Consider the following 25,864-nt stretch of genomic DNA (forward strand, 5'->3'; position numbering starts at 1 on the left):
GTACGTTTTCTCCAACAATTTCTGTGCCTCTTCCAAGTATAGTTTAAAGACGAAAGTTGAACATTTTCCGCGAGGGTTAAGACACTCTGCGAACTCGGTGTTCACTGCCGTACCTTTGACAATGCTAAATGGAACTCACGAACTCTTGAAAATATGTACCTCAGTGTTAAATGCACGAGCTCGGTGTACAGATTATCTGAGACTGTTTTACCCCTCGATTTGAGGGATTCGCAATTGTAGTGGTTTTGATACGGTGGCGCTAAGGCACGTTATGGATTTGCTTTGCTGCTTTACACATATTTCATTTATTTCAAAACACAATAAGAAACCAAGTTAATTTTTGAGTGAATTTATTTTGGTTCGACGTTTTCATGTTTAGATTTTTCATTTACAACCACAATTTTACAATTTTATGTTCATACGATTATACGAACGAAAAACATCGTATTTTTATACTAAGTAGGTTTAATTTAAAATTTTATATTTCATTAAATACAAAGGCGAGGGATAACTTAAACCATAGCAGAGTTTTTTTGGTATGGTTACATACAAATTATTTACATTTTTTTTCGTTTATTTACGCTAGATTTTTCCCTCGGAATTTCAACGAAATGATAATAAATTCCCCCGGTTTCTATATATTACTCGAATTTACGCTTCTAAATTGATAGTAGCCTTTGTTTCGTTATTGTAACCAATTAATTTTTCTTATTTTTTAGTTATAGTTTAGGAATGTTTTCATAGAAAATGTTTTTGAAAGTTTTAGCTTCATTTGTTTATTTTTATTGAAAAAATATAAAATTATTCAAAAGTATAAACCGCGTTTTTATATAGTTAACCTAATCACCCTTTTTTCCACTAAGCCTAATTTATTTTTTCTTAGTAAATTTTCAGTCGTAATATAAATGTTTTTGTAAGGCCCGCTGTATACATTTTTTTCCAGAAGAAACATTTTTCGTAAAATTTGCGTAAACTCGTGACCTTAGGCTAAATTTCGATTCGTCCAATTTTCTTTGAATAAAACCTTTAAAAGGTCGTAGTTCTAATATATAACTCATAAATAACGTATACCTAAATGAACTAGAAAATTAAAATTAATTGTACCAGTATTCGTCTTTGTTCTCGAGATTTAATCTCGATTAGCTTTTTAGTTTTAAATACTAATTGCATAGGTCCATCGGGAGAAGATCGCCACAAACAACGTTTTAGAGTTCCAGGAATATTTAATTAGGCTCATTATTTGGATTTGTTCGAGAGATTAAATCACACGTGAAGACTGAACTTTCGACCGCCGCTGACACCGTATGGTTGCCATTACATTATACATTCTACGAATTATAGTAAAGTTTTCCCATCTTGGTTTAATCTCTCAATTTCTTTCAAGAGGTTACTACAGACTATTTACAAGTAGATAAAATTGGAAATTACGGAGTTAATTATTTAATTATACAGGCGCAATTAAAAATATAAAATAATTATGTTAAACACCGAATACGCTTTATGTACAAGTATTTATTAATTTATATACCGATTAAATTAATCATTTGTTTGAGCCCGTTACCTTTCATTTTGGCCTAATTGAAGTTGTACTTTCAGAACATATTTTTGTTAAACTTATCAAAATGATATTTTCCACGAGAAAATATATCTGATAAATTATATTTTTCTTTGTAAGCCGTATTTCCGACTGTTCGGTTGACGAAATTAATTTAACTTGGCTTAGGTCTGAAATATGATTTCGTCAACGTTTCAATGAAAAGCGTCGATAGATGTCCTTACTCTAGCGCGTAAAACGACGATTAAAACGTAGGCCCTTTTTTGGTAGGAAAAAATAATATTCCTATACTTTGCACCATCAGTTCGATTAATTTATTAGACGAATATTTTACCTTTAATAAATATATCTGAGATCCGGTAAATGTAAATAGATGGCACTAGAATCGCGTCCGTCTCTGCGCATCGACTAATCACGAGTGCGACATGTAAGTGTCTGAATCGCCCGATGACGTAAGAGAGTAATTGGCGGAGTCTCTTCTCTGGTGAACGGGGTACATTGGCAACAACGTAGTCTGTCCCACGGCGCCCATGGGCTTAGTGGTGCCGTAGAGGCCGTTCCCTAACAGTGCGGGAAAGTTCTTGACTTGGGTGTTCAACGTGAGGGTCCCGTAATTTCCCAGCGCGTTCTGGTTACCGTCGTTGCTAGACATCACGGTCTTGGGCGAAGACGGCAGACTCGGGACGTGTTTCGTGGTCCCCGGGCCCGGCAGGACGCCGAGCCCCGATAACGGTCCGACGGAAAATGGTTGTAAAGTGTTTCCGTTTGGAAAGTCCGGCTGGTCCGTAAAGGAGGTCATCCTCATATTGGTAGCCCTGCCGAAATGGTCAGACACTCCCGAAGTGGTCAAGGGAACGATAGCGGCCGTTGGGGCTGGAGCGCCATCGCCGTTGTCTCGCTTCTGCTTTCGTCGAATGACCAGTGTCGAATCATTCGGGTCGAAGTAGATCGCGTCCGGCTTAATGGATCTGAAATTTACAATTTAGAACCACTTATTAAAATTTTTGTCAATAAAATAACGGAAGAAATTACTCGGTGTAAAAAATGTGGTGCTTGCCTCGGAGTTGTGTTAGTTCCTGTGGTTATGTTAAGTAGCGGCATCGGTGCTGGTGTATTCCTCTGCAATGACATGCTCTTCCAGGGCGTAGGTCTGGCCTGAACCAAGTCTTGAAGGAGATTCTCCATACTCGATGACCTTTTGGGATCCCCAGTGACGCTGGAGTTGGAATGAACTCCGCTGGACGACTCGCTACCGCATCCTCCTCCCTTTTCGGGACTCGTCGAGGACTCGCTGACGGAGTCGGATTTGGGAGTCATATGACCTTCGGAGTGCGTTCCGACGGTCAGAGGCTCGTAGCCGTCTCCTAAGAGGATATTCTGTCCACCCGTTTTATGCATAGGCCGCAGCGGGACTCCGCCACTGTGGACGATGACTGGCGCGGACATTCTGTAGTTTTCGTCCATGAGGAGTTCGTAGTCGCCGTCTGCTGACAGGATTCGTCTGTGCTGTTTCGGGTCCACGGTCTTAGTAAAGATCGGCTGTAAACGTAATTTAATGGTTATGATATTATATCAGTTGACCATTAAAAGCTTTTCGCGTGATCGTACCTGATCAATTTGTTCATCATCCGTTTCGTCCCTGGCCACGACCATCTCCCTGAGTGTAGCGTAATCTCCGTCATCCGAGTTGTCGTCGGATAAGTCTTCGAACTTGACTCCCTTCTTGTTTTTCACCGTCACTTTAGGTGACTTGGCGGAGGCCGAAGAGCGGGTTCGTTTGCACGGATTTCCCGAAGCCACCGACCCTTTCTCTTCGAAAGAAACTTTATGCCGAATCCCGGGAGACTTCTTGTGAGTCTTCAACCACGCTAGTCTGTCGCTGTCGGGAGAATCTTTGTTGTCCTTGGGCAAAGACGGTTTGGGCTTCAACCAATAAATGTCTTCGTCGTCCGCCGAAGCCGGCGATATCGGTTTGTTAGTAGCCTGTACGGGACTCGCGGTGGCCGACCTTTGCGCCAGATTAACTATGGCTTTTTTAGAAGTCTTTTCACGAACCTAACCGTAAAGAAAATCGCAAAATATTCGGCGTCAGACGAGAAATGGTCGATATTTATAGTTTGGTAAAACAAGCCGATAGGAAATCGGTACTCACTTGATATGTTTGCCCGTTATCGATAACCAATAAGGGCGTGTCTTTTCCGTTTTTGGACCCTCCTCTGATATGGTTGACGGTAGAGCTAGCGCCCGAGCTAGGGTAATTTCCCAGGCGCTTGAATTGCCACCTATGTTTGACAGTCAAAGCCAACCACAACAAGATCCACAGAAACAAATGCGTGATGGTACCGGTAACGCCGGCCAGCATGGCTCCGTCCAAACTTCCGCAGTACACCATGGTGTAGTCGTACATAAGCGGAGAAGCGGTCAACGCCACCATCAGCACTATCATGAAAGCCCCGAGATGAGGCACGTGTCCCCACAATCGCCTGGATTCTTCCTTCCAGGTAACGTGCGTCCTCTTGACCTTTGACTCACGCCACTCGCGATACTTTTGCAGCCCGTACAAGTACATGACGGACCCCGAAAAGGTCAAGATCAGATTGTACAAGAGAAACAAGATCAACGTCACCGGTACGTTCAGAAGCAAAGGATTGTGGCGCAACAGCACGTCATGAGGCCCGTAGACGTGAATCTGATAAAGACAAAGTTCTCTTTGTTAAGTTTGATGAAGCAAATCATACGATGTAAGAAATGAAAAGGACAATACCTTGTAAAGGACCGTGAATCCGGCAAAAGTGACAATTTTTTGAGCCGCGTCCATTACCAGCTGGACCGAGAAAATGAGTCCGAATGTTTTGTTGGTCCTCCAAAAGACCGAGGGGTACCGGACAGCGTGGACCAGAAGAGCGATGGCGAAGTTCAAGAACTCAGCCGAGATCAGTCCCGGAGTGAATTCGTCGGCGATATACTGGCGTTCCGTCGCCGAAGTCGGGTCCAAATGTATACGCGGTCGAGCTCGGTCCACCTCGTCTCTCTGAATGGCCTCCGACGTGTTGACCGTCGAGAGGAACTTCAACATAACCAGTCGATTTCGGTGTGAAAGGAAGAAGTCCAAGTCGGTCTTCCATATATCAGCTGTTAGAAATGATAAGAAACAGAAGGACCGTTAGTTATTATAAACCTAAGATACAATACGACGAATGAGCCCCCCTGAAACCTTTCTATCTCTCATCTCATACATAATCCATTTTTCTTCTATTGTTGAATTTGAACATTTGATGGCTACCATGTTTTCGGAAAGTTATACGGTCGCTCTATCACGTATTTGATTTGAAAAAATAAGCGGTTTGATGGGGTTTACCCTTCCCTGAAAAAAGAAAAGCGATATCGTGAAAAGGAATCGCTATTTCGTCCCGGGCCAAATATCGAGGAAGAGACGCCGCGGATATAGGAAGCCAGATAAACTTATTTCCTTTTTCGCTTTTCTTTTTCATCCTTCGGAGCGATTTATCCGCGAAAGGGGATCTATCCTTTTATCTTGTTATCACAAACAATCGCCGAAATCGCTCGTTCATTCTCTATCTCCGCCATCCCAGCCAGCGCTTTTCTCTCCGGTTTAGGGTCCCTCTTTCTACGGATCAGATGGGGTCCCGCGCTCTACCCTATCATTCTCTCTCTCTTACCTAATAACTAAAGAAAGAGCTCTTTCTCGCTCTAGCGCATGAGCGCCGACGACTTTCCTCCATTGTCATTTCGCGTTCACGCTCGAGCGAAGCAGCGCCCCCTCTTAGCCCGCGCTGTAACTATTATCAACAAATTCCAAAATGTTTTCTCCCGTTACATCCGCTGTTTTTTCCTGGCCACTGAACACCGCTGTTCTAATTTATGGAATCCCTCCCAAAGTAACGTCCATATAAACGGACGGCCGGGAGAAGGCTTTTACGCATTTCGTTATCAGATTTTTCAGTCTTATTTCGTGATAATTAAAAAAAAGGCCGTTTCTTCTAGGCTATATTTACGTCACTAGCAAGAGCAAGCAATTTTCGTGCCAAAATTTAATATTTAGCACGACTTATTCCCAGTGGCGTCATAAAGGTCGGTGTCACCCTCTGGTCAATATTTACTAGACCATAAAGGAATATTAATAAAATGAAAGATAAAAAATAATTTTATTAGGATGATAGGGTGACACCTAGGTGCAACAAACACAAGGAGAACGCAGCTAGCCTTTAAACACGCTAACGAAGGGTTGTGTACGAATTTCATTGGACGAGCGTCACGAGCCTTTACGCTGAACGTTTTACGGGCGGGAGGAAAACAATTTCCGAATTTTCCGACGGCAGCAGGCGCTAAAGCGTCTAGCCAATGAAAAACGTACGCAAGAAAATCCACGACTTTCGACGCGTTACGTTCTCCTTGTGTGGGGTGTTGTGTTTGTTGCTCCTAGGTAACACTGAGATTTTATGTAGCTGATAAACTAAAGGAGGAAGATTTATTCTGCGACTATGCTGAAGTAGGCGCTACACAACACTAGGGGGCATTCTCGGTGTTATTTTATAACGGTATTTCATGTTAATTGGAGCGCTATTATTAAATATAAGTGGGAAAGCCCTCTAATGTTGTGTAGTATAGTCGAGGTACAAATTAAATTATATTTGATAGGAAAATTCTTAAAACTTATCAAAAAAGAAAAAACATAATAAAATTGTGATCAATCTATATTTGATAAAGTAAAATTTGTTAAAATCTAATTAAAATAATTTGATAAAGAAATATTTACTGAAAAAATACTTGACAATTTTTTTTATAAAATTTTAAAAATATGACGAAGTCATTTTATGAATAATAGCAGGTTTTTTTTGGAAAAAATTAATATTAGTGTTTCAAATTAATTTTATATTACTTATCCAACTTAATCAAAATCGGTTTTATATCAATAACACTTTTATCCGAACATAACAAGAAATTTTCCACAAACATGTAAATCAATTTCTACACGTCGCCCGACTAAAGATAGCATATACTTTCCTTTTTTTAATATTTGCTTTATACCATAAAAAGCTTCCTTTTATTAAAAAATGATATTTTGAAAGAGCAGTGACGTTTTCGAACGGGATTATATACTTTCTGCTATCCGGGTCTTTTTTTTTAACAAAACCTTATCGGCTCCTTTTCTTTACTTTCTTGAAATTCAGGCTGTAGGCTCGATGAAGAAGCGAGGGGTATCAGTATCAACTTCCGGTACAGGCCGCCTGGTGTCGGTCACCCGCAATAGAAAATTTCGTTAATCGGCAACCGAGCGTAAGATTGTGTCGAGTAAAAGAATAAAATTGGGATCCGAAGAGGATCGACCAAAAAAATCCTTCGTTTAAGCTTGGCTTAACCAAGCACTTCTATTTTCTCATAAGAAGCCTCCATCGATTCCGAGAGCCCCTTTAACTCGACTTTCCCCTTCTGACACCCTCCTTCTCGAAGACTAACTAACCGGACACTTTAGTATAGAGCGTCGACGGGGTACAGTTGACGCGTCAATTTAATCGGACTTTTTTTCTCTCGTAAAATTTCGTAAGAGAAAAATTCCAATGGACAGAATGAAAGGGGGGAATTTGCCTAAAGCCGCTCTTTGAAGTATCGCGAAGAAGCTAAAAAATGAAAGAACGTAGATTTATGATTGAATATCTTTTTTTCCGCGAACCCTTTATATCGTTGGAAGAATTTCTCTTCTAAGAGCACTTTTTTTCCTGGAAAAATCCTTATTTGCATTTTTTATTTATTTTTGTTCAACTGTTCGCGAATTTTCGTCTTTAAAGGTTACGAGTGTATTTCGTCGTTTAATTTTTATTTTTAAAATATTTCTTTTCTATATTTCTATAGGGAGAATAATTAATTTCTTAAATTGTGGTTAGTAACTTTTTAGTATGGTAGCTCCTATAGGAGTTTTCCAAAGCTTACACGCCTAAAGGAAATGAGCTAGGATGAAAGACCTCGATATAAGCGGATGCTGTATTTTTTTTGCAAACGGTGGTAGAAAATACTCTTTCATCTTTTTTCATCCTGAAAGATGATCTCCACGCTGATAGAACGAAAACAGGAAATTTAATAGTTCACCCTCAAAAAGCCACTTCATACTTCAGTAACTAGGACATATGTATTTGATAGTCGCTCTAAAAAATTGGTTTATATAAATATTTACTATTTCACGAAGGATAGAACATTTTGTTCGCCGAGATAAAATATATTTTTCGTTGTTAAATTACTTTGGAATAATTTCTTAGTAAACAGAACTTAACTAGGAAGATAGAGGTTTTTAAAGGGCTGCAAAGTCGCTTGGAAAATTCGGGACGAATTTCAGGTATCTTTGCCCTTCCCGTCGGGTAACTCAGGATTACCTTCCTGTTTCCTAAAATAAGTGATTGTTTAGCCCTACCCTCAAGGCTCAAACGATTCTGTGGCCCTTTAAGAGTATCTGTGGTCCTTTAAAAGTAGCTGTGGTCCTTTATGAGTATCTGTGGAAATTTAAAAGTAGCTGTGGTCTTTTAAGATTATCTGTGGCAATTTAAAAATAGCTGTGGTCCTTTAAGAGTATCTGTGGTTCTTTAAAAGTAGCTGCGGTCCTTTAAGAGTATCTGTGGTCTTTTAAAAGTAGCTGTGGTATTTTAAGAGTATAGCTGTGGTCCTTTAAGAGTATCGGTGGTCTTTTAAAAGTAGCTGTGGTATTTTAAGAGTATAGCTGTGGTCCTTTAAGAGTATCTGTGGCAATTTAAAAGTAGCTGTGGTTCTTTAAAAGTACCTGCGGTCCTTTAAGAGTATCTGTGGTCTTTTAAAAGTAGCTGTGGTATTTTAAGAGTATAGCTGTGGTCCTTTAAGAGTATATGTGGCAATTTAAAAGTAGCTGTGGTCCTTTAAGAGTAGCTATGGCTCTGTAAAAGTAGGTGGGGCCCTTTAAAAGTAGCTGTGGTCCTTAAAAGTAGCTGTGGTCCTTTAAGAGTATCTGTGGCAATTTAAAAGTAGCTGTGGTCCTTTAAAAGTATCTGTGGTCCTTTAAGAGTATATGTGGCAATTTAAAAGTAGCTGTGGTCCTTTAAGAGTAGCTGTGGTCCTTTAAGAGTAGCTATGGCTCTGTAAAAGTAGGTGGGGCCCTTTAAAAGTAGCTGTGGTCCTTAAAAGTAGCTTTGGTCCTTTAAGAGTATCTGTGGCAATTTAAAAGTAGCTGTGGTACTTTCAGAGTAGATGTGGCCCTATAAAGGTAATTGTGGCCTTTTAAGAGTAGATGTAGCCCTTTAAGAGGATCTATGTATGGCAACATAAAATCAGATAATACAGACATCAAGCGTCGAACCTTTTAGAATTTTCGTCTGCTAGTTGTCAATGTGGTAAAGCGTCTCTTGTTTTTACATGACGTAAAAATGTATTTACTCTACTTGTCCTAGGTTTAGATTAATCAACGCATAAAAATTGTTCTTAAAATTCTCCAATAGCGTAATACGTTTAATTTATGGAAAGTATAATTAATTTTATTAGCAATTAATTATTAGTGCATTGTCTTTCGGCGAATATTTTACGAAATTTCGCTACACTTTAATAGCATTCTTCGCGTCCGTATTAATCACGAGTGTCAACACTTGAATTTACATCCTAAAAATGAAAATTCCAAAATCTTAACCTATAACAACGGATATCTCCAGTAGTATCTAGCCACGGTGTATGAAACAATCAATTTGTAAGGGCGATGCTATGGGGAAAAAAGAATCTCATTTGTGTGGCAATAGCAGCGTTGCCAACTCCCAAAATTGAAATTATAGTATCGAAGCCCAAAAATTATCGTACTTTCTAGAACATTATAGTACACAAGTACGGCCAACTTCGATTACAGGTTATAGCGTGGTAGCAATTGTTCATAGTTGGCCGTTATTTTGGCGCAAATTTTAAATTTATATATTGCCATATTATAGGCCACATTCATGTTTTTTGTTTTTTAGATCTATTACCAAGTTACTAGTTAGTAAAATATGTTTTTATCTTTTGGAATATTTATTTACTCATATTTTCAGGTACATTACATATTTTTGTAAATATCACATTTGATTTTAAACGTTTGTACTTATACAATATCACAATTATGTTATTTTATCACTTTAAAGCTTGAAGCTTTTTTTACACATCACCTAGTATAACTTCGCAATTGTCAACATTTTCGCCAATATTTTTAAATTTGTACATTTCAACTTTAAATTTCTGAAATTATCGCACAAATATCGGAAATATAGTTAAATTATCGAAAAAAGCGTACTATATAGTACGCGATGGAAATTATAGTACGTAAAAAATTGAAAGGAGCAATTATCGCAATGTACTATAATTATAGTACGGTTGGCAACGCTGGGCAATAGATTCAGGGTGCCTAGAAAAAGGGTAATATTCGAAAATTTCCGTTTGTAGATGGCGTTGAAGCTTGATTAACATAAAGTAATGGAAGCCAAAGAGGAATGGGGCCAATGTTTCGGGGTTGGATGGGGTTCGGCGAGACCATTCGAGCCAAAATCGGCGGGGAACGTTTGCCCGTCGTAGATTAATTTCCGGTATGCAAATTCCCGGGCTTCTGGTTGTACATTATGTCCGTGGCGCACCCCTCACAACCCCCTGCCGCGTCTTGAACTGACCGTCTCGCGGTCGAAATTTAGTACCATCAGTCACTCGCTGCGTGGCGCTGACAACCGCATTTCGAAGGCTCTTAAATAACTCGAAATATTCCATAAAGGGGAGCCTAGCTGTTTCGACGCTCATTTTTGATCGTATTAATTCCAATGGAATATTTCGCGGAGTTAACTAGGATGCGGCTGCCTAATGGCCCTATCATCTGTAAAAGCTCCCTATTAAATTCACTCAAAAATTACTTAGTTCGCCATACTAATGATTTTACGGATAGTTCAAAGCGAGGATTTCACATATAATGTGTATCGCGGGCCATTTACCTTAAAGGTGGCTGCTAACTAAAGCCCCTTCCCCCGTAACACGGGACCTGCCACGGAGAAAGTTACTCGTCACTCTTTTCAAAATACCTACACTGCTACAAAATATTTCAACTAATGAAGAGGAATATAATTTTAATATTTTTATTACTTTTACCAGAAGTAAATGAACCGAAGTTATCGGAGAGGGCCAAAATTTTAAAAGGCATTTTCCTTAACGTGGTGAGATTAAAATTGCACTAGGGAATTGTGGGTATCCACATTCGATATACATGTCATCACCTACTAGTCGATAGATGGCGATAGTGGAGCTATGAAGGCGCGAAATTTGAAAACGTCGATTACAGGGAGATCTCATATGGGAAATGCGCTTAGTATGAGAGATATAGCGGTCTGATAACTTCGGTTCATTTACTTCTGCTTTTACTCTAAATTTATAATTTAGGAATTCAAAATGTTAAAACGATTATAAAATTAATATAGAATGAAAATAACTTGTTCAGTAATGTAATCCAAAAATGAATGTCGCTTAAATTAGATTCGAAAATCATTTTGGCAACATCCTAGACAAATTGAAAATAGCCGGATCAATAAAACATCATCAAAATTGGTGTAGAACAGCAAACCTCAATAGGAACTAAAACACGAAAGATATGGTAGCTTTCCCTAAAAAATAAGATACAAATTCATCGTCTAAATTCCAGGGTAAGTCTGGAAATGGAATAATGATTTTTTAAAAGTGAAATAAAACTATAATACTAAATATTATTTAGCAATATTTTTTCCTGTGAGAGCACAGTTACTGTGCACCAGTTATGTATGAATTTGCAATTTTTTCAATTTAAAAAAATCTATAGATATAGAGCCCATTAAAATGATAATGTTTTAAATGTCCATTCAAATTTTCATTTACATACATCTGATTTTTATGAGAATAAATGTTTTTATCAGCCATTTTTTTGACGCGAAAATTTTGAATTTGAAGAAACTTTTTCCATACATACGCGATTGCGATCGGAAACTGATATCGCCTCGACGAAATACGGGAATCTAGCTGGCCACATGACGTATTATTCCACCCTTTATTTCCATACCACGCGGGGTAAAAATGCTGAGCCGGCGGCGTTGCAAACCACCTTCGAAAACCTCAATTTTATTTTTCAAAAATCACGCAATTCCGCGGTCGTTTTCCGTGGCCGGGCTGGAGCCAGGCGTTGAAATAAAAATGCCTTTCTGATATTCCGCAAAAACGATTTTAGGAGGAAGAAATATATGGCTGTAAACCCGGAATATCCATGCTAGGGCACGTATTTATTCCGAATAGGTCTTCGGGGCTCCTTTTCCCCCATTTCATGCTTTGTAGTCTTCGGAATTTTCCGCATTTCCATCTCTCGTAACGGGGGCCCGCGTCTACAGCATACGTGAGAGATTGAAGAGAATTCGGCCTCTCTATACGACTAGCATTTGTTTATTAGGTGTCAGTCAAAAGTTCGCTCTACCAATTCCGACGAACCGATTCGAGCCGTACCCCCCCCCCCCTAAAGCCACCATCGCGGATTTAACCCCCCCCCCTATCCCAGCCTCTTCCGCTCGCGCCGACCCCCCTCCCCGAAAAATTCTTTCCACCATTTCGATCTGGTTGCCATGACGATCCATCCTTATCCTCTTCCGCATCCCGAAGAGAGGCGTAGGCTAAAATCCAGCTCTACCTTCTCTTCCTCCAGTTGGACTATTTACCGGTGGAAGAATTCCCATCTCTGGAGACTATTCCATTATTTCTTCAGCGTTTATATAGCTCCCGTTTTCCCGTTCGCGATATGAATTAAAAATCAACATTCCACTTTTATATTTTCTCGTTCTCCAAACATTCGCCTTTCCTCTAAATGTTTCTTTTTCTTTTATCAAACTGGTTATATCTAAACTTCGCGACAATTCTCAAGATTAGGATTAGGGAAATTTTGGACAGTTATATTTGCGAGTGTCTGTAGTAACTAGTAACTCCGTTTCCGCCTGGAGCTTTACCGCATATTTTATGCAATAATGCTTCCCCGTTAAAGTTTAAAAAAACTATAATTTTTAAATAAAGAGAATCAAAAGGTACAATTGAGTAAATAAATAAAATAAAACTTTAAATACTCAACCCACTATAAAAATAATATTTATTTATTCGACAGTTAAATTTTTACATTAATTTGACTTTACCGAATAATTTAATAAAAATTTTTACAAAAATACTTTTTAATTAAAACAATTCGTTTATGTAAGTGAATTAATATTGATACCTTTCAATATAAATAAAAAAAATTACAAAAATACTTTTTAATTAAAACAATTTGTTTATGTAAGTGAATTAATAATGATACCTTTCAATATAAATAAAAAATTTACAAAAATACTTTTTAATTAAAACAATTCGTTTATGTAAGTGAATTAATATTGATACCTTTCAATATAAATAAAAAAAATTACAAAAATACTTTTTAATTAAAACAATTCGTTTATGTAAGTGAATTAATATTAATACCTTTCGCTTTATAAAATAAAGTAGCAATAAACAGGTGGTTATTTTATTTAAAAAAAATATTAATTTTCTTTTCAAAATCTTTCGCCCGTTTAAATAACGTATAACGTCAAATTAAATTGTTTAAAAGCTTGTATAAACGTCACTTTCAGCCGTCGACTTTTAACCTTTCTCTAAAAATGACTTGAAAAATAGTCTTCCGAAACGGCGAGTCTAAAAAGCGAAGGGAATAGAGGAAGCCAGCTTCTCCGAGTCCCCTCTATCTTTGTTTTTGTTATTTCTTCCCACGCCTTAAAGTGTCGCTTCTCCGCGAGTAAAATTATTAAGCTTGACAATCTTTAAAACAGCCAGAGGCCGGAGGGAAACTAAACACGCCTTATTACCGCCTTTGATGGCTTTTCCCCCAAGAAACCCCACCCCTTGCAATTTCTTTTTAAAAAAGAGAGAACATTTTTACATTTTATCCGATGTACTCTTGTAGAAAGACACTCCCGCGCGCGGAGTGCATTGTAGCGAAGCCACCGTAGAAATCGTAAGCGGGGAGAGATGGAGAGCTTATCCCCGCTTAGGAGATGCGTTGTCATAGCGACCGTTGCCAGGACGCCCCATCAAAAAGAATGGTTGCATTAAGGTTTCTTAAATAGGTTCTTTAACCTCCCAATTTCGTCCGCTCTCGGAAAATGGCCTTCATCCGCCCGAGTTGCCAGCTTCCGCCACACGACGTCGCCGCTATCGTCTCTCCTTTCATAATTCAGACTGCGGCTTCGTTAGGCGCGCTTCGCAATTTCCAATTTCGGTGTATAGCTGAGTGGATCCAGATCCTGGAGTCCACTTTGCGGTTTAACGAAAAGGCGAGGCTTACTTTCTTCCCGCCTTCGATAGAACTGTCAGTTAAGGTCCGCTCACTCTTTTTTATTTTTAAAAGCTCCCTTAGGGTTTTGAGGAATATCAACCCGAAGTGCCGAACATTGTCTCTTGTCACTGTTATGACTGACCGGATTTCTATTTGGTCTCGCTCGCTGTAGGGGTCAAGCTCCGTCGGAAAGAAATTCAGTATGAGAAAATATTTTTTCGGGCAAAACTGCCTGTTACTTTTGGAATTTCTTCTACTTTTTTATTTCTTTTGGGGTCCCACGAATGGCGGCAGCCGGTGCTTCTGTTTCCAACGCTTTTTTTTTTCATTTTTTTTGTTCATTTTTGTTCTCCGTGAGATATTGCTCCAAGATGAAAGTTTAGGAAGTGGGCGGTTGGCCATCTACATAAACGCTCAATTCCGAGAGACGCCAGCCATAGAAAAGCGCCCGAAATAACATCAAAATAAAAGGCTTTACCCCTTCCCCTTACTTCTATTCTTTCCATAATATTTTGCTCTGGGATTTGGCGGCATTCCTAAAGGTTTATATTATTATTTCAGATTTTCCTAGAAAAGCCATTTTTCAATTTTTTATATTTCAATTTTGAAATTGTAGCTAAGCCGCGTTACTGCGTAAACTGATCAGAAAGGATTTTATTATTAAAGTATATACGTCAAAAGTTATTTAAAAAATAGAATTATGTTTTGACCATTCCCACACCGACATTGTTTCAAACGGTTACAGTTTATTAATGCGCATTTTAAATCAAGATTTTTTCTTCACTATCGGCTTTTTTATCACGAGAAGCAGATATCTAAAGGAATTCGATATAGGCTTCTTTTGAAATACAAGCGCGTCAGAAAAGCAAAAGCGAAAAGCCTGAAAAATATTGTAATTGAAAACACGGCTTCAGTATTGTAAGTCGGAAAATTTTCCAGAAAATGACCAGTGCCTTTTTTTCCGGTAAATTTTCCATATTTTTCCAAAAAAAATAAAAAAAAATTTCGTTCCATGATTAATATTGTTTTCAAATTTAAATAAAGCGGAATTTTCGCCTCATTTTTTCGAATCTTAAAGTAAAACTCAACTTCTAGACTAGCTTTAAACTGATTAACAATGTAACAATATTAATGTTTTGTAGTATGTTTACTGTTTCTAGTCATTTTAAATCGATAAAAAGTTTAAAAAAATTAAAAACCCTTAAAAAGTAATTTATATTTCAATTCTTTATTTTTCCAATTTGCGGAAAATATTCTGGACAATTTTATTTTTCCGGAAAATTAACAACACTACAGTTTATTTATTCCACGAACTGAAATATTTAAATATTCACTAGACATTATTAAATCTTATCGGAAAATATTAAATTTGAAGATGTCTTTGTTTAAAATATACTTAACCATATTTTAATTGTTCTTAATATTTCTTGAATATCATATTTAAAGTATTATATCTCTTAATTAATTCTAAATTATTTAAAAAAACACTGATCGATATAGTACACTAGATAAAAACATTAGGTAATAAAGTCAATATTATTTTCCTAAATATTTCTGCAATTTACAAGCACCTTTTAAGATGTCTCATGCTTAAATTCTTATGGCCCCTATTTTAAATTTTGGAACTCCACATTATGTGATATTTGGTGGCAATCTCTTTGAGTCAGTGATATCATTTCATTTTTTACCCATTGAATGACTTGATGTCTAAGAAAATGCTACGACTTTTGATGCTAGATCTCAGAACTGTCTTTAGAACTTTATTATTTTTTGGTCAAGGACCATATTGCTTTAATTAAGAAATCTATATAATAAATAAAATCGACGACGACAGTGATCTGTGGAAATTAAATTCTTTGAACAATTTTGAAATATATTTAATATATTTAATATATTTAATATATTTAATATATTTAATATATTTAATATATTTAATATATATAAATATAAATTACAATCACTTCCATAATGAAATAAAACTTTTTCTGAAAGTGACTTAATTGTTAATTAATGAAACTTAAAGGTGGATATTTGGCACACGATCCCCTCTCTCATCGCATCTTCATTCGGGAGAGGCCGTTCTCTTTCCCCAAGTGCCCCGATTTAATTAATTAGTTTAAAAGGGTAGTCCTGACTGAAATCAGGCCCTCGTGTATATTATTTTTCCTCTTTCTAAACACGGTCTCTTTATTCTCGCAACCCGCCGTCCGCCGCCACTTCATCACGTATATCGTCCCGCTGTTAAGCAACCCATTGGAAGGTTACGTCTCGGAATCACGTCGACGGTCTGGCCCTGAAAGATTCCTTAATTTGACACGAGATAGGCAAATCTACACGCGTCTTAAAACTACTCACTCCATCTATTGTCGTTTTATCCACCCAATATTCCCGCAATTTCTTGGCCAATGACCCCTATCTAAGTTGGCCAAAGCTATTTAGTTAACTTAGTCAGGCTTCTTTACGAAGGAATACTATACGCGCGACCGAAACGTGTAGTTTGGCAGCTCCCCCTGGGAGTAAAAATTGAAAGTGATTGAATTAAGGTTTTCCATGAGAAAGAAAGTTTGAAAAGAAAATTGTTTCGGGCTGAAGGGGTTTAATTTCGGTCGCTCGCGAAAAAGGCGTACCTCTCCCAACTATATATAAGCAGAGACTACACGAAATAAGAAGTCTGCCTTCATTGGGAGCAGTATCCTTCATTAACCTGACGTGATATATTTAATTAATTCTGCTGGTTGCGTCTCGAATGTCCGAGAGCTAATTTTGGCACCAAAGGGGCTATTCTATCGCCTTAAATTACTCTTCAAGTTATTCTTTATTTAAAAGAAGGTGTTTCTATATTATTACTTTAAATTATATTATAAATTTCCTCTTTTAACCATCCTCTGAAAAATTACAAATATGTGAGAATTTATTCTGAGTATTTTAATATACATTACGTTTTTTTACGAAATATCTCTGAAATCAAACTATCCTGATATAGCCATTGGCATGCTTAATTATGTTGAATTAAACGTTAATTATGATTTTATTTTTTCTCAAATTGGACATAAAACTTCCAAACATAATGTATTTGAAAACTACTCCAGTAAGTCGTTAATTCCAATCTTTCAATATTTAAAAAATAGTTTAAAATTTAGTATTTTAAAGTATGCTACAGTTTTCGATTTTGCCGCGGATTTTAAAACATTTCAGATTTGTTTTCAATATTTTGTTTCCTTTTTACCGTTAAAAAAATTATTTTAAGATTTATCATAAATATATGTATTTTTTGCAGGAGTTTCACTACATTGGAATTGATTAGAACCACTGTTGAACTGGAGAATGACAACTATTTAAAACGCAAAGAAGAATAAAAGATCAAGAATTTAGGATAAAATTAAGCTTTGATAGGGAAACAACGCCTTACGTGAGAATATCCAACTTAAGATTAAGGAACAAAACGATTTGAAAAAATTAAGTAAAAGTGGTCGACGCGAGACTTTCAAAACGCCACAACAATGGAAAGAAAAGGTTATAAACTACCGGAAAATGTACCGTCAAAAAAGATGATTGTTCACGATAAGTATGAAGTTTGATGAACAATTAATAAAAATAAATGGAAGAGGCACGGAGAATAATCACCAAATGATGAACCCCTCCAGCAGATGTTGCCGATGTACATCAATAAAGTCATAGTTTTTCTCAGGGAGTCTTAATAACTTCTTGTCATAAGTCTTACGATTTGTGTTGGATTTGGAGAGTTCTGATTAGGAATTCTCTACTTACGAGGCGCAACCTAATTAATAATACGAGCCTCCTTTTGTACGGACAATTAGCCGAAGAAAGAGCGGATATTGGACGAGTACGAGCGGCCGGATCACGCGTAGTGTGAGAAAAAATCGTTTAAATCCGAGAGTGTAGATGAAGACGATGGGAAGACGAAGACAATGGGGGAAATTCGCCAAAAAATAAAAACCAAACGTGATTCTTTTGTAGAAGAAGCCGTTTATCCCTTCGTCCTGTAGAGCGCTCTCTAGCCTATAGAGAGAGGGAGAGTCAAGGCCAAGCGCTAATATAATATAAAAAGCTCTCGCAGCTGTTCGATAGAAGAGCCCAGAGGCCAAAATAGCGCCTTTTCTTTTATTTGTTCTCTCAGGACGAAAGGATGTACGTTACGTGCCCACTGTCGACGCGAATTCGCGTCTTATCCAACCTTAATTTAATCAGAATTTATTCCGCAGACGGTTTTTTTAATTTGTGAGGCCTTTCATAAAATATCGACAAAGAGATATTGAAGGGTAATTTTATGGTTGGTATATTTCGGAAACGCGTGTTTTTCCAACGCTTTCTACTTGAAATATTAATTGATTACGACACACGCCGAGGAGCAAAAATTTTGTACGTAACTTTCTAGTTTTTATTAAAAAATATATTATTTGCTATACAGCGTCAATAAAGGAAAGCTAAAGCCATGAAAATCAATTTTAGTATTCTTAAGATATTTCTATTTAACACAATATTTTTTTAACTTCAATTTTCTATGGTAATTAAGAGCTCTCATAAAATATTGCTTAAGAGAAATTGAGAGGTAATTTTATGCTTGGTATATTTCGGAAACGCTTTTGCCAACGCCTTCCACTTGAAATATTAATTGATTATTACACGGCCAGGAGCGATAATATTAATTGATTACAACACACGGCCAGGAGCGCAAATATTGGACGTAATGATTATACATTTTGGTACACTAACTTGTAAGAGGTTTTTATGTAAAGTAATATAATAAAAAAAAGTAAAAGTAATTAACGACCAAAATTGGATGAAAAATCATTCGCTTATAGCCTTTTACACGTCATTCGAGTTTGCCACAATTTTCATTTGCGTTTTGTTGTTTTTGTAGAGAGCATAATTAATTTATTTTCTGTAGAAACCCAATTATAGCGTACGTTAAAGAACTTCATTTTAAACCTTCGACATCTGGTACCGTATACTACGAATATAATTAAATAGTGAAGTTGGGTTTTTATTTAATCAGAGCCAGCCTTCTGATGATTTCATTTTTTATATTTTGTTCCAACTCGCTAAGAATGAACTCGTGAATACACCAAAAATAAGTAGAATATCCAAGCCATGCATTTCTGTTTAGTATCGCTATTTGACAGGTTAAGCCAGCCCTCGAAATCGTGTACGGGGAACGGCTAGGAATGTAGATTGCACTGTGGAATAAAGCTACGGACACGTTTTCTAGCGCTGGATTGACCTAATTTTACCCGTAACTCAGTGGCGTAGCTAATACCCGCGAGGCCCCCCCGCAAAACAATATTCGGAATTTTATCCGGTATCTAGTATATACTTTGATATGAAATTAGGGGGCCCCTAAAGCTCCGGGGCCCCCCGCACTGCGGGGTCTGCGGGGGCCTTATCTACGCCACTGCCGTAACTAATTATTGCATGAAACCGTAACTCTACTAGTAATGAATACATGACTAAATGACGTCAAATTAAGTGAGGTTAAAACTCTCGCTTTTGATTGGCTGTTAAAGGAGAATGGATTTCATTCAGCCTCGACCACCGCCAACAATAAAAATGGACGCAGTTTCCTCGTCAATAAACACACCAGAAAATGGTATTAAAAACACCTACATTTATTGGAGAATATAAATATTCGACTAATTAATAAAATATTCACGTATTTAAATCACAAAAGAGTGAGAGCATCGGGGTATAGATTTTATTAAATTTATAATTATAATTATAATAATATTATATTATACAAATATTTGTCAGCCGTTACGGTCTAGCAGTTTACTTTACTTTAGAAAATGTAAGCCCCTATACTTTTCATTCCCCCATCGTAAAAAATCGCCTCTCGTTGCCGCTAATTCCAGATAATATAATTACACGTCCCTCCTTTTCAATTCCTTGAGTGGCACCAGATGGCGACTCTAAAAATTAGGCATCGTCCATCTAGCTTATTAAAATATACCTGGTTAGAAATCCCTCTCAGGGTTTGTCCCCTTTTTTTTTACTAATTTAAAGGAACCAATGAAAATTCGCTCGCTTATAATTAAATATCAAAATGCATTTCACAGGCGTCCTAATTTGATATCAGTTTGATCATGAACTGATTATTACATCCACGTATTTTACTTTCTATGCTTTTATTACCATAGAAAATATAAAAGAGGAATAGAAAGGCTTTAAGATATATCGATGTTTACTTTCTAATACTCTAATTTCAGGTTTAACGGAAATTAATAGGCAAGATTTGGAAAACCTTTAAATTCTAAAAGTTTTTTTTTTAAATTCTACTGACTTTCATTACAGGGAGCATATGAACAGTTTTTTTAGCATGAGTCGCCATATTTTACTACTTTTTGAAATAAAAAGAGACCCGAAAATCTTTCTAAGGACCCAAAAATAAAAATTAAATTTGGGTCCCCACTTACACTTGGCCAACCCACGGTCAACTTTGATCTCGCGCTATAGCGGTCAACAAATTCGTTGAAGTGTCTATGTTAACCTACGAGCAAAAGATATCTGTATGAGTTGAGCGCCTCTAGCGGAATATTATTTTTAAAATAGTTTTTGCATTTGAACCAATGTAAAAAACTGTATGAGTTCAGAGCCACGCTCGTATAGCGGGAAAATCCTTGCTCACGGAATTTCGGTGAATGAGTTGGCAGCTATAGCGCGAGATCAAGGTTGGCCGTGGCCAACCTGACCAAGAGATTCTGGCGCTAACAAGGAGAGGTGTTTATTGCCGATTTGGTTCAAAGTCGGGCAAAATGTAGACCTATAAGAGATATGAAATTTCCCAAAAGGAGACGTTGCACTATACCATTCGACTTGCCATGGCAACCGAAAATGTTTTTGACCACTTTAAACAAAAAATTAAGTTAAAAAAAACTCCATTTAAAAAAGCATGGTATTTTCTCGACTACGAAACTTTTTAAAAAATTTGAAAATCACGAAATGGGTAATTTGGACCACATTTAGGTAAATTTCATCAAGTTTGGATGAAATGGAAATTTTTGGGTAAAATAAAGAAAAAATCTAATTTTTTTTAAGTGATCAAAACATTTTCGGTTGCCATGGCAAATCGAATGTATTCTGCAACGTCTCCTTTTGGGAAATTTCATATCTCATATAGGTCTACATTACGCCCTACTTTGAACAAAATCGGTCATAAACACGTCGGGTACTCTCCTGTAAGTACTCCGGGACGAGAAATAGACCAAGCTGCTATTCCTCTGATATATTTTCTACATGATTAGGAAAACACGGCCAACGGTGCGCGAGGCCCACACATTAGTTTTATTCTCTCGAGAATCGCGCGTTATAAATTTCGCTGCACTAGAAATTAATATTTATGAAGCCAATGTACTTATACTGTGAGGAGACAGATGTAAATTGAACGTCTTAATGTCAAGTCGACGGAATTCGCCATCTTTCATCGGAGCGACATCCGCTTCGCAAAATCTTCGGGGAACGTGCCTTTCTGATTAGAGGCCCCTATTTGGAATATTTCCTCGAATTTTACGCACCCTTATTCGATTACGATATTGAACCAACCGATCGTGTCCGGTCTAGTGCTCGGAATTGTTTATTCATTATCCACAAATTTTCCAATTTATTTAAAAAACGTTGGTAAAAAGAATATCATTTTAACTTATTTAATTATGTTTTTTACACAACCAATCATTTATTTGAATAAAAGTGGCATTTATTTAAATAATTGTTTGTTTTATTTAAATAATAGGCTTATTCACTTTCGATTATTTAAACATTTTACAATTTTTATTCAACTATTGGTTATTTAAATAAATATTATTTAAATATCGCCGAGCTTATTTTATTCATGGATAAAAATTAATCGAATGCCGAGCACTAGTCCGGTCCCAGACTCGAATCGAAAATATTTGAATCAAACCGTGGTTGGCTACTTTCTTCCGGCATTTTATTTCGAGGTAACGTGCAATGACCGTTACAGTGGACAGCTTTCATTTAAGTACAGACAACAATTTATTTGCATTTTCTTTCCCATAAATAATCAATTTTACGGGTTAGCGATTTTTTGATCGATTTGATTCGCTCGATACTTTGAATCAATAATTTCCCAGATGTCCGTTACTAGATGGATGGCTCCACTAAATTTCAATATGAAACCTTAAAATTTTCTTGTTTTTGTTACTTTTTACTAGAAGTACCTGTTTAATATCGGTTTGCGTTAAATATCGCTTTAGTTCTGGTTCTAAATTGTGATATAATACTCGTGTTAAGCCACCCTTCGAAAACGTGAACGGGAAAACTTGTAGCATTGTAGACGTAGCTTTATTGCGTACAATCTACGCTCCTACAAACTATCCCTACACGTTTTCGAGGGATGGCTTATTCTGTCTTGGTTAAATATCAGTCAAAATGTCGATTAAAATATCTGGAATGATTAAAAATAGCTTAAAATACGGGTATCATAATATCATGGTTGATTTTGGTATCAGTCCAGTTTTTAATAAAAAAATAAATGGGAACCAAATTTAAAATAGTTAATTGATATTTTTTATTATATAGGTCCTAGTCATCGAGCGACTTATAATGCCTTTAAGCAGGTGACAAAAAGTAGAAAATGATTAAATTCACTAGCCCAAATCGTCTGAAACTTTACCGCTGACAGTAAACCTTTGTTGTTTAAACAATAAAATTCCCTTTTGATAGTCCTTTATGGAAAATAATAAAAATAAAGTGGCTAGTTTTCCAAATTAATGAAGTACAATTTTAATCCAAACAAAATTTAAGCGTTTTCAATTAACTTTATTTTTTCGCGTCCATATTTCTCTATTAGTTACTTGAAGAAATAAAATATTTTCTCATTAAAAAGTTCCCAAATTAATTACTGCTTACGTCGAGAATGAGCGGATTCTCGAGGGAAATGACAATTAAAATTCCGAAACAAAACTAAGAAAGATAAAAAAAAATTGGTTGACAAACGGCGGTGTAAAACTTCCGACGACTAGCTATATTGCCATGAATAATTAATGAGTAAACGTTACTTCACCTCGCTTTCTTTTCTCCTCATCCCCCCCCCCTACTCGCTCCTATCCTACCAAAATGTTTAACCAAATTTGCAACCAGAATACCACTAATTAAAAATAGTCAAAGTCGGCCATTTTGTATCTCCGTTCCGATGTACCGCATCGCGCGATTCGCCCAGTTCAGTCCGAGGCAGGGCGCCCATTGATGGGTGCACTCCGCTACTTTTAGAGAGGGTCACAATGAGGCCTCACTTTCAAATAATTGAGAGGAGAAGAGCGGAGCTGCCTCTATATTTAATGAGCAAGATGATCGGCTAGAACGTGAGCGCTGCACCTACAAGGAGACGACCGATGTGATTTTCACGGATTTGGTTTGAATTCGGGGGATAAGTAGACCTTAATGTTACTTGAAATATCCCAAAAGGAAAAGTTTCGACGGGCTTTAGTTTTGGCATAATAACCAAAAATGTTTTGATTACTTAAAATCTTCTTTACCCCATGGAAATTAACATGGATAAATCGCGTGTACATTTCGGTAAATATTAGTAAAATGTCTAAATTAAGTAAATGCAAGTATAATTGACTTAATTTTGGTTATGGAAGTAAAATTGTTAATGCCATCTAGGAGCAACAAACACAAGGAGAACGCAGCTAGCCTTTAAACAAGCTAACGAAGGGTTGTGTACGAATTTCATTGGACGAGCGTCACGAGCCTTTACGCTGAACGTTTTACGGGCGGGAGGAAGACAATTTCTGAATTTTCCGACGGCAGCAGGCGCTAAAGCGTCTAGCCAATGAAAAATGTACACAAGAAAATAAACGACTTTTGACGGGTTGCGTTCTCCTTGTGTGGGGTGTTGTGTTTGTTGCTCCTAGATGCCATTAAATTGGCAAAATTTTAAATAATATAACCCAAATTTACTTGTATTTACCCAATTTGCTTATTTCCCCCAAATATACACGCATTTACTCTAATTAATCTGAAATTACCCAATATACAATTTGTTTACCAAAATTTATTTTTTTAATATTTAAAGTTAAATTAAATTATATCTATATGATTTTACCTTTATTTTTCAGAATTTTATATGATTTTGGAATCTCTAGAATTTATTTTCTTGTTTATATAGGTACTATGTTAGAATTAGTTTACGTTTTCAGTGATCATCTAAGCCGCTCATGAGAAGAGCGTGAGATACAATTATGTCAGTTTAGCATGAGCGGCTTGGGAGTTGAGATTGAATTTTCAAAAAATGCCCATCACTGAGGTCGCGAACGGTAATTCACGCGAAAAGCCAACGGCAAAGAGACAAAGGGTTAATTCGGACTTTACCGCGTTCGCGCGCTGCGTTCTCTTCCACCGAAAACAAGATTCGGTCCTTTATATTCTCCGTTTCAGCGTCGAGCGCCTCGGAAACCAGATTCTCCTCCTTTTCTCGCTCCGAAGAGAATGATATGCTAATTTGACTGCTAAGCTAAACCGGCCTTGTTTACGCCCCGCCGACGAAGCGCCTTCTGCCGGCTTTCTCTTCAAATAATAATCAGGTGTTGCCTTCCGAAGCGCTTTTTTTATTACAATTTTATTTTTATCCGAGAATAATTTCGGTTCGACGAGCTTTCAAGCTTTCCCAAATTCTTCATTTCTCGTTTTTACGCTTTGCTGTCTTCGTTTACGCCAGCAACAATTTTTTTCTTCTATACGCGCTAGTTCTTTCTCACTGGGGCTTATTAAGTTCAATTTCATTGGAGCATTCGATGTCTTATTTTGGAGATATGCAATTTTACGAAAATAAACTTTTTCATTTAGAAATTTACTATTTTTTCCTTGATTACTTTTAAGAACTCTTAAGGGGGAAAACGTACTAAGGAGTTTTAAAGAGCAAGTGTATCGAAGTCTTAGAGATGTCTATGTGTCGAAGACAATACGTCGTTAAAATTCAGAAGGGTGGGTGAAGGAGGTAGACTAATATTATGGATTTAAATCGAGGAATTGTGGGTAATATAATAATAATAATAATAATTAGCTAGGCTAATACCCTAGGCACCACCACAGGCCCAAGTCAGCTTGCGACTTTTAATGCCTTATTTACCGGTGGCCGGGTTACAATGCGTAGGAGGGTGGTGGCAAGCCCTTCATGCTACGCGAGCTAGCCGACAGCTCCCTACACTAACTATTACCGTTAACCTCAGCAAGTTTTTATGGATATTTTTGCATACATCAGGCATATTTATATTTTTATATTATATTTACAAATAAAAAACAACTTCAAAGAGTGTAGGGAACATTTTTTCCCTGGCTTAAGACAGGAATCCATACCTCTACTTGGAATGCTTATCCTGCCGTATCGCGTATGGTAAGATCACTCTGACGGCTTTTGCCCCGCCTACGAGAGAAAAAAATCCCATATGCGCGCGCTCCCTTCTCACGTTGTTGTTTGTTAAGTTAACATAGTGACCTCAAAAAAAAACCATCAGCCACATCGAGACGAAAATCTGCCGCGATAAGCATTCCATGTAGAGGTATGGTTTCCTGTAATACGCGTTTATACGTCACATCGTGAATTAGTCTAAGCTAGTAGAATGGATTCCTGCTTATAGGATTATATTATCAGGACTAGAATTTTTTTAAATTTTTACAGCTCTCTTTAGTTGAACCTTAGGTGAAACTTACATACTTCGCGAAACGATATTACCTTTTTCAGTTTCCATAGAGCCACGTAGCGGCCAATACGAAAAGCTCATAAACTGCTGGATTATCAAATGTTACGCGGACAATTTCTGATTTAACGTCCAGCCGGTTTATACACTTCTCACGTTGGCCGCTACGTGGCTATATGTAAACTGAAAAGGGCTAATTGAGCAGCAATATGGTTTATCCCGTAATAGGCTAGTGTTATGAGCTCACGGCTACGCTCGTGTTCCGTAATTTTGATCGCTTTAGTACCTATTTAGACC

General features: G+C 37.1%; 1 protein-coding gene across 2 annotated transcripts in view; it reads right to left on the reverse strand.

Moving 5' to 3' along the window:
* Positions 1–486: 486 nt before the first annotated feature.
* Positions 487–25,864, reverse strand: part of tinc (transmembrane protein tincar) — a 68,190-nt gene continuing 42,812 nt past the window's right edge. For both annotated transcript variants that reach the window (XM_090172655.1, XM_090172656.1), the window contains exons 4-8: positions 4,320–4,687; positions 3,708–4,244; positions 3,164–3,610; positions 2,613–3,094; positions 487–2,523 (exon numbers count right to left, since the gene is read on the reverse strand). In XM_090172655.1, the coding sequence (XP_090028781.1) occupies positions 1,968–2,523; positions 2,613–3,094; positions 3,164–3,610; positions 3,708–4,244; positions 4,320–4,687 (2,390 nt within the window). In that variant the 3' untranslated portion in view covers positions 487–1,967. The remainder of the gene's footprint in view (positions 2,524–2,612; positions 3,095–3,163; positions 3,611–3,707; positions 4,245–4,319; positions 4,688–25,864) is intronic.

This window comes from Leiobunum rupestre, chromosome 4 (genome assembly GCF_980474605.1).
Source record: "Leiobunum rupestre chromosome 4, qqLeiRupe1.1.hap1, whole genome shotgun sequence".
Taxonomy (NCBI): Eukaryota; Metazoa; Arthropoda; class Arachnida; order Opiliones; family Sclerosomatidae; genus Leiobunum; species Leiobunum rupestre.